The sequence below is a fragment of the Strongylocentrotus purpuratus genome, unplaced genomic scaffold (genome assembly GCF_000002235.5).
Source record: "Strongylocentrotus purpuratus isolate Spur 01 unplaced genomic scaffold, Spur_5.0 spur5_scaffold_6, whole genome shotgun sequence".
Taxonomy (NCBI): domain Eukaryota; kingdom Metazoa; phylum Echinodermata; class Echinoidea; order Camarodonta; family Strongylocentrotidae; genus Strongylocentrotus; species Strongylocentrotus purpuratus.
In genome coordinates, this window is record NW_022145612.1 from 51,049,891 (window position 1) to 51,060,188 (window position 10,298).

At 33.2% G+C, this 10,298-nt stretch overlaps 1 protein-coding gene across 10 annotated transcripts in view; it reads left to right on the forward strand.

Moving 5' to 3' along the window:
• Window positions 1–8,159, forward strand: part of LOC594527 (inositol 1,4,5-trisphosphate receptor) — a 108,209-nt gene extending 100,050 nt beyond the window's left edge. For all 10 annotated transcript variants that reach the window (XM_030972394.1, XM_030972395.1, XM_030972396.1 and 7 more), the window contains one exon: window positions 1,631–8,159. In XM_030972394.1, the coding sequence (XP_030828254.1) occupies window positions 1,631–1,708 (78 nt within the window). In that variant the 3' untranslated portion in view covers window positions 1,709–8,159. The remainder of the gene's footprint in view (window positions 1–1,630) is intronic.
• Window positions 8,160–10,298: the final 2,139 nt, after the last annotated feature.

Sequence of the window (10,298 nt, forward strand, 5' to 3'; positions counted from 1 at the left end):
CACACCTATTTTTAACAATTTAAACCACAAAAACTTCCTATCATTTAAATCAAATGCTTTTTTATAATCTATAAAAGCACAATATAAGCGTTTCCTTTTCTGTAGGTAAAAATTGATAATGGTCTTCAAAACAAACACATGATCAATGGTTGAATATGTTGAATGAAACCCAGCTTGTTCCTCACCTAACATACGATTACTATCAAGAAAGCTAGAAATTCTTTTATTCAAGACTGAGGTAAACAGTTTACCAAGGCAACTTAGCAAGGTAATTCCTTGATAATTATCTGGATTTGTGTTTTCACCTTTATTCTTAAAAATTGGGATAATCGCTCCTATACACCATTCAGAGGGTACGATGCCACTATCCAAAACAATATTGAACAAATCAACAATAACCCTACGCATTTCTAAGGGGCAACTTTTCAAAAACTCATTTCTGATCAAATCTTTACCACATTCTTTTGCATTTTTCAATTTATTATTCATTAATTCAACCTCTTCTAATGTGATAGGTTCATTCAAACCATCATTTTGTATCATCACATCATCAGCATCCAAAGGCATCCTTTCCTCTGAATTATCCTCTGATTTACATACATTTCCTAGAGATTTAAAATGCTGTACAAGATCACCCAAAAAAACATTGATTGCAATTTTAATTTGACGACCATTACTGTTTTATAAATCCCAAAATGCTCTTGGGTTTCCTTGTTTTTTCAAGGACCGTAAAGAGGCACTAAAGTCTTTACCGTAATTCCTCCTTTTGTACCTTAGCAATTTTTTATATTTCTTACTTGCCAAAAGAAAGTCACTTTGTAAAACATCAATTTCTGTAATACTTGAACATCTAATCTTCTACCTAGCTGAATTTTCCTGCTTAGCCTATTCCTTAAATTAAGATACTCTTTACGAGCAGCTTCACAATCAGCATCAAACCACAGTTGTGATGCCGCCGAATTCACATTATGCTGTTCTCTATGACTCCTTGCTATCTTTGACTGTTCCCACTTACACACACCAATATCTTATGCAGCCTGTAAAAAAGACTTACAGATCTCAGAGTAGCAATGATCTACCAATTCCTGACTTACATTTCCATGAATATTTCCCATAATTCCTGCCAATTGTACGGTTAATCTGTGCAGCCTATCTGAGTATTCATTTGCATTTTCACAATCCCACTTAAAAAACATGTACCTGGGTTTAGACAAGTCACAAAAAGGTATTAATTTGGGTATCACCCCTCCCTACTTTAACATCGTGTATTTCTTGGTTGTGTGTATGCTTTGATTGCAAAGTCATAACAATAGGACAATGAACGTCCGATAAACACTTATCAAATAAGTCAACCTGGAAGTTTTGTATGTTATAAAACAATTCATGAGAAACAATAGCATAATCAATTGTGCTACAACCCTCATTCTTATTGAAACATGTGAAATTTCCAATACCATTATCATCATCCAGCCGACCATTGACAATAGCAAGACCTAAAGTTTTACATAAATCAATTACATGACTACCATTGTTATTTACCTTAACATCCATATAACATGCATAATGAGATGTTTCCCAACTGGAAATAGATCGTAATTATATACTGTTTTTTGTTTTCTTCATTCCACAGATGACTGAACAGAGGAAACAGAAGCAGAGAATTGGACTTCTCAGCACACCAGCATTACCTTCCATGGGACCACCCTAAAATTGACCTCTGACCTCTGACCCCTGACCCCACCCTAGAGTGTCTCCTAACCCCACCCAATAACCTTTCACCTCTATTTGTTATGAAGTCTATTTCTTATAATATATAATTGTATTGCATCAGGCTACTTTTTTGATGCACTACTGATATTGTCTGTAGATACAATTTTTATTTCACAGCTTTATATCTTTATATCTTTGCTCTAGTGTCGTGCAAATGTAGAGTGACTTTGTTTATTTAAATAAGTACATCAATCAATCAATATGCATCATTTTATCATTAGTAACAGTCCATGTGGGATATGTTTCTATAATTTACATATTATGCCATTCTTTTTCTCCACCTATATTGATATTATACTTTTGTTAAACTCTGAATTCTGAATTGAAATTACCGTCTTGTGTAGATTGGGTAAACCAACACTGTTTTAATATCGGGATCATCTTACAAACTACAGGTATCTAATGAACAAATCTTAATGATATGAATTAGTTCATTTTATTTGATGTATATCAGGTCATGACAGTTACTTGAGATATAGACTGTCCTGGATTATGGTGCTAATATATTTATATATTATATTGAAGAATATTATTCTGTCGCCAACTCTGATCTTTTATATGCAGTTTATTGTAGCTAGTAAAGAATCGTGGTGTCCCAAGGTATACTGTTAATAGATATTAGTTATTAGAGATTAGTTCAGCTGTTATTTGAAGAAATCAAAAGTAAGTTCTCAATTATGGAATGGAATGGTTTACTCTCAGAAAGCCAGCATTGACAGATTATACAAGTTAACAGCATTATATCCAGGAGTAACGTACTATTCAGCGGTTTTCAGGGCACAATTTCAAATATGACAAGTTTATCAAGAAAAAAATTACTTTTAAGCTTTGTGTTTATGATTCATATTAGAAATTACAATTACAATTTCATTTTTTTTTTCTATTTCAGTTTGAATTCATTTATACACTATGATGCACAGATGGAGAAAACTCAATTTCAAGTTTTTGTTTGTATAATATTATTTACTGAGAGCCAGAAGGGCATGAATCAAGTTTTTACAAACTATTTTGGGTCCTGGCAGATATCTTTGGAATCGGGTTATGTCATGTATGTATTTTTATTTATTCATGAATTTGGAAACTAGAGATTTTTGCTCACACCATTTTGTAATCACCTCTATGCACCTTGTGATTAACTTGCAAAGAAAACCACTTGAAAGAAAGGTGCATGTTAAGAAATAGAATGCTGAAGTTTGAACTCTCTTTGTATATTTCTAAATGAAACCTTTATAAGATTTGATATAATCATGACATCATTTTGAATATTTTTAGAACAGTAATATAATACAGTTCTTTTCATGTGTTGACCCTTTTCTTTCTTTTTTCTTTTTTTTGAAAAACAAAAATGACATACCTTGGACAAGAAAAGTGCCGTTTGTAAAAATCAATTAACAAGAAAGAAATTATGAATATATTTTGTTTGAATCGTGATCATGTTTATAAAAGAGATATATTTGCTGGTTTTTATCGATGATGCATCAATTTGTGGTAGAGCATTAGCACTGGGAATAATGTTAACATTGATATCAATGGCTGATTTGGAATGTAATACAAATTTTTTTTAAATGCATATTTAGCATGAATTGTGGTATAGCTATTTTCTTTTGTTACGTAGAAAGGAAATCTATACTGCATTGATTTTTGTAAAACCTGTATTTCATTCAATTTCAAGTTATTTTTAAAGGGGTTGGGGACAGCAACTTCAATCATGCAGCATTAAACATATCTATGCAGAGTTGTTGCCAGGTTTGATTTGTGGGCATGATCATGATTTGATATAATTACATTAAAAAAAAAACTTTATATCAAAGAACAATTCAGGAGATATAATGATATGCTTTTCAGTACGATTAAGATATAACTCAGATATAATGCTGCATATCAAACTCTCATACTTTGCCACAACTTTTGAGCCATTCAGCTGTGCATTTGTAATCAGTTTTATAGTGATAAACTACATTTTAATGATGGATTACGTCTTGTCCGTACATGATGCTGTGAAGAAAATGTATGTTGGCACAATAATGCTAGACACGCTCACTTATCTGAGTTTTTATAAGATGCAGAAATGTTAGGTGCACTATGCTAATGTCATTTTATTTTGCAGTCCGGTTACTTTTGAGACAGTTTAATTGGTTATATGTGAACAAGGTGTTTAGAAAGCAATTTTACATGCATTGAACATTTTTTCTTTTTTGGTACCGGTACTCTTGAAACACAAAACCCCTGGAATCCAAGCATAAAGTAATCATGACTCTCAGGAGCATCTCTGATTTTATCATTACTAAAATAGTAAATATTGGCCAATCTCATTAAACATGATTGAGACCTTGGTTTTCTCAGCCCAATCTCTTTGTAAGAAAGCATTGTTCAGAGTTCATTAACATCAATGGGAAATGCAACTAAATGATGCAATACCACTCTGGACTCGGGACGTTTGTTGTGCGTTACATGTAGCCTTGATACATGATTCAGGATTTCAATATAGTTAATTGAAATATCACAATGCAATGCTTTCTAGAGAATAGTGCATTAGGCCACATTCACACGTGATCTGTAAACCGATTTGAAAAAAGAAAATGTTTGACAAATGCATAGCTCACTTCAAATTTCTGTATCTATTATTATTATTGTTATTTATTATTTTTATTGTTATTATTATTATTATTATTTTTGTTGATTATTATTATTATTAACATTATTATGGTAACACACAGAAAAACAAGGAAGCTTTAATAGAAGTCTTTGCTGCACTCAGCTATCATTTTTACACCCCACTTGCCACTCATTAATGCCTACAATAGTGCTGTTTTGTCACACATTGTTTTACCAAGGTATTTTACATTATGTGTTATTGAAGCATCAGACTACCAGCCAACGCCAGACTTTATGTAAATCATTACGTCATGTTCTCTTGTTTCATTTAAGAAGACTCTCCACAGTACAAATTATAATTATTTTTTAATTATTTTTTAATAAAATGATTGTATTTATGAAGAACACACTTAGTATTTTTAGTTGCAGGAGCTATATTGCAAAATGAATACACCTGTAAATGGACCCCCCCCCCTTTATTTTGTAAGATCAAATATCAATGACATTGCCATTCTACTTGTGATTTCAAGAGATGTTTATGTAAAGCAACATCAGTCCAATGTGTGATTTGCTGTAATGAGCAAGACATAAATGTTTTGATTTTAAAAAAGAAGACAATTTTTGAAAATAACCACTCCAAGCTTTCTTCATGCATGAAATTATCAGATGTATAACAACAGAGAAATTATTGTAAGAAAGAAACATAAAATTATGTAACCCTTTGATGAGGCTTTTAAAATTGTGTTTCTAAAGGGAGTGGCAAAAATAAATAAAATGATAATCATCTTGACAAATAAGATAGATAAAGAAAGATAATTGGCATGTCTATGACTCGCGATAGATTGATGTGGTGTAGAATGATAAACAAGAGATGCAACACGAGTCAAACATACCAGACCTCAAAACACACAGTGAAAGGGAAGATAAAACATATCTACAAAAGAATTCAACTTCATGGCATGCCTGCAGTGTCAACCTAATCTGTCAGGATTGTAATGGCCCGGAACTGACCAATGCAGGTCTCTGTTGACGTAACGGTCATTTAGATCTGTCGGCAATGTTGCCCACTCGCTGATGGATGCTGCCAATTTCAAAAGTGACACTTTGTAAATTACCTCGTTTATCATCAAGAAATGGTGCCTACCTTTTTAAATCGGAACCATTATTGTCCATGAATAGAAAGTCCATCACCATCATGCACATTATTTATGGCTTTTGATATATATACAATATTTATAACTCGCGTGTTTCATCTGTAAAAAGCGCACACTAGAGAAAGTGGTATTACAATGGTGTTGTATTTATTGTTTATACACAAAAGGTTCTTTTTATGACCAATTATAAACTAAATAGTTGGTAGATACATGTAAGGGTATTGTTGTATATTGATACTATTGCCCATCACAATGGTTTGTGGTCATATCCTCTTTTCTTTTTTTATAGCTCTCTCATAGATTGATATGCAGGGAGATGATTCATATATAAGGTGCTTTATTTTTTATCGTAATTTATGCTAATGACAGATTATGCACTGGAATAGAGTAATGGGTGGTAGTAGTTTTCTATGAAATAATATATACAAATACCATGCATGTAAGATACATGTTTGTGTTTCAGTTGAATGCTTGCAATCAGTAATTGGGACTTGCACATGTACATGTAAAATGTAGACACTCGGTTTCAATTGTATGTATTAGAGGATGGGCCTTTTTTTTAAATAACCACCCACCATCAGCTGTTTACTCGTGCTAGAGTATTTAGTAATTAGGGATTTATGAATATAGCCTGGGATGCCATCATGATGTTAACACACAATTGTTCTATTTTGTATTTTTGTATCCAAAGTGTGACTTCTAAATCAGATAGAATACCAATCATGAGTTCAAAATTACCAAAGAGTATGAACCTTGATCTCTGTGCTTTCACTGTATGCTTACAACTTTCACCACGTGCTTACAACAAAAGCCCCCAAAGTGCTCTTTCTGTTGTCTATCTTTATCAACAATCAGGTATCCTATTGCCTTTCTGTAACTGAACTAGATTGAGGTTTTGAAGGAGAAAGAGCAAGTCAAAACTATTTTCCATCATATGTAGATGATATTATGATCACCCCCACAGATCTCTTTGTGTTGTCTATATTGATAATCAGGTATCCTATTGCCTTTCTGTAACTGAACAAGATTGAGGTTTTGACGGAGAAAGGGCAAGTCAAAACGATTTCCATCATATGTAGATGGTATTGTGATCATCCCTCACAGATCTCTTTGTGTTGTCTATATTGATAATCAGGTATCCTATTGCCTTTCTGTAACTGAACAAGATTGAGGTTTTGAAGGAGAAAGGGCATGTCAAAACTATTTCCCATCATATATGGATGGTATCATGATCACCCCCACAATTCTCTTTGTGTTGTCTATATTGATAAGCAGGTATCCTGTTGCCTTTTTGTTATCTGGATTGAACCGGAATGAGGGTTTTCAACAAGATATAAGAATAAACTCAAGCAATGATATGTTGTCTGTTGAGAAACCAAAGGGTGTTACCTCTTTGCAGAAGCTAATGATTGAATGCCCTTCTGGGTTCTGGCTCCTAACAGACAATAAATCAATATTATTCAATCACAGATCTCTAAAAAATTGTGGTCTTTACCAAAATGCTACCATCTATCCATATTTTATTTAATTGATCTCTGTATAAATCTGTATATCATCACATGTTATTTTTGGTACTTATTGATGTAAAACTATTAATCATTATTTTTGATGTAAAAGGTCAATCCCCTTCAAGCAATGAAATGCCTTGACACTTTTATCACATTGAAAACTCAATCTCCAACATTTTATTGTCCATTTTCCTGCACAGTGACACACAGAGAAGATTATATTTTCTTTTGTGATGAACAGTAGTTTGTAATTGATTAGATTATATGTTTTAAGAGCCTACATAAAAGATAAACTAAAAGGAATTTCAGTCATTGTTTACAATGAGTTTAAAACAGAGGTGCCTTTTGAATACTTCAAGTACCTTTATTGATAACATTTATAGATAATAGGATATAATGTAAACAAACTTTATATTATTGAAAGAGTTCTCTGTCAATAAATATGTTATTTGCTATTCAAAATTTGTCTAGGTATATTGTAACAATAGTTATATTATAATAAGGTTGAATTCTACAATTGCTACACTTTGACTTTTTTGTAAGATGGGGTATAATGTTGTAAAGTGATGGCAAATAATTTCTAAGAGAGAATTTTGCATGTCTGTAATGTGTATATCATCACATGTTATTTTGGTGGAATTTTGTTAAGAATGAATGTATTTATTGAGATTTATATGAATGATAATTGATAAAATTCTATATTCTGCTTGCACAAAATGATTTCTCTTTTGGACAAAGCCCAAATTGGACAGAACAAGTGACTTGCAAGAGACTCAAATATTAGTATTTGTTAAATGTATGTTTGCAAGTGTGTACTATTTTGTGAGTATGTGATTTGTTTGAGGTCTGTCTCATTTTGCATCATGCGTTGTCATGTGTTCCTATGCTCTATTTTATTAGGAAGGCATATATTGTATAATTCTGAAGGAAACAGCCATATAATTGACTATTGTAAGTTATTATTGTCACAATTGAAAACTGTATATTATTATGAGCGATAGCGGCCCATATTGCCTTGTGATACGCCCCCAGATGATGCCTTTGTATGTTGTGTAGAAAAGATATTTTCTAAATGAAATCATGTTGTCACTGATCAAATATGTTTGAAACAAAATATACTTGTTGACTTGTATATTCAAAATGGGTCTTGTGTTTTCTGTAACTTTGTATTTCTCATTTGATTGGGAATTTTGTGGTGTCTTCTTATGTCTTGAATGGTACAGCACATGTTTATTGGAAAAAGTCAAATTAAGTACGCATGGAGTACACACAAACAAAATGAGCCCCTAATAATTGCCCCCCTATACCCCCTCCCCCAGCAATTTTAGACCTCAAAAGGCACCTGAAAAAAACATGATGAAATTTACTTTCATTATTTATTTATTTACTTTGGTGTGGGGCAATGGCTCATCTTTTTAAATTCCCTTTTTGCTGGTCGCAGAATTTTAAAGACGTGTTTGACATGTGACTTAGCCAGCATTTGAGGAAGAATGGAACCATGATAATGCACCCCCACCCCCATCTGATGGATACATTTACATGATTAACCTTGCATGACAAATTCACAAGAAAATAATAGGGAAAGGACAAAACAACAAGCAAAATATTTTGACAAGGGATGAATAATTACATTTTATTTTTTTTATTTTATTTTTTAGTGACTTTTATATCTATAGAGCATCAATACATTTCTACTAATAAGTTCAAAAGTTTTGAGCTAAACTTCAGTTCAGTGACACTGTAGTAGAACTATAAGTATGTTGATATATATTGAAGATTCCAACATTGTAGCTACATGGGGCATGGAGACACATGCTCCTGTCTCCAAATAAAAATGGTGAAAGAGGGGAAGGGAAAGAGTAAGGGAGAGGGAGAAAGAAATTTGAAAAGAAGATGATACAAGGTGATCGAGGGTGTGATAGTATCACCAACCTCTCATAATCCCTCCCCCACCCCCCCCCCCCATCAATTAATTCATATTTTATCCCATGCTGGACCCATGATACGTCATTAGAGGTGAAGGACATGGATCTGTTTATCTTCTTAAAATCCATAGAAATAGAAATCATAGCAAATTGAGTTTTAATTATTGCACATTTGGCTTACCATAGTTTCTATCATCAACTTTCGTTTCACATCTTCTGCAGACGACGAGCGCGCTCGAGTGAGTTCGCCTCAAATCAGGCTCAAATCTTCGATTGGTGACCGAAATTAGTACAATAATAGACAATTAATCTTCAATGATTGTGAATGTTACCCTTTGACAGAATTTTGTTAAAGTTACGGCAATCGTAAAAGAATACATTAAGAGCGAGAACAACTGTCGTGGGAAAACACCCCGATCAGCGGGGTGTTTGAAGCGGGTCAGTGACCAACACGCCAGGGAGAGGTTTGGCGTCAAAGCTCCACCAGATTCTCGATAACAGGGGCGTGACCGTGGGTGGAAGTCTTCAGACTTTCCACCTTCAATAACAAGTCTGCCTCATTCCTGAACTGGGTAGACTTCTCTGGGGACAAATTTTTCAAGATAAAAGCGGTAAGTTTTTTATTAAAATTGTAAAACGTGACCGTAAATAGGTGAATATAAAGAATATAAAGTTAGACTTTTTCTGTCGTTCCTTGACCTTGTAAGTTGTATTTGTGTGAGTGACTGGTGACTGATAATGATATGCCATTACAATTTGTTTAATTCTTTGTCTTTGATGTGACTGTAAATTGTGAATGTGTGATTCAATATAAGTGTGAACGATGATTGAAAGACTGCAATTGTTTCATGTTTAAACTTCAAGTAAAACTGTCAAAACTTGATATTTTCCACTCGGATCAATAAGAATTAGTATTCATATCCTTTCTCGACCTTGTGAATGATCCATCATGGATTTGTTTTGTCTTGCCCTTGATAAAAATATGAGTGCGGTCCTGTGTGAATTTTATTGTGTTCAACCTTTAAGTTGCAGAGGGAAATTCTTGACTTTTGCGATGTTGGGTGATCATATACAAATGTCAACATAATTACTTTTTAGTGACGCAGGAAAAACACACACTTCACACAGAAGTTACAATGTTTACAATACAAGGACAATTATGGAATATTAAATTATAAATAATAATAATAATAATCTTTTAAAGTCCACTCGAACTTTTATTAAGTCAAACCGAAAATGGAAATTCCTTTTGCCCAATTAATCGTGAGCCCGGTAGCCACTGAGCAGCGCCGTGCTCTATCCCTTATTGTTGAACGCCAAACAAGGTAGGTAGCAGCAACTCCCGT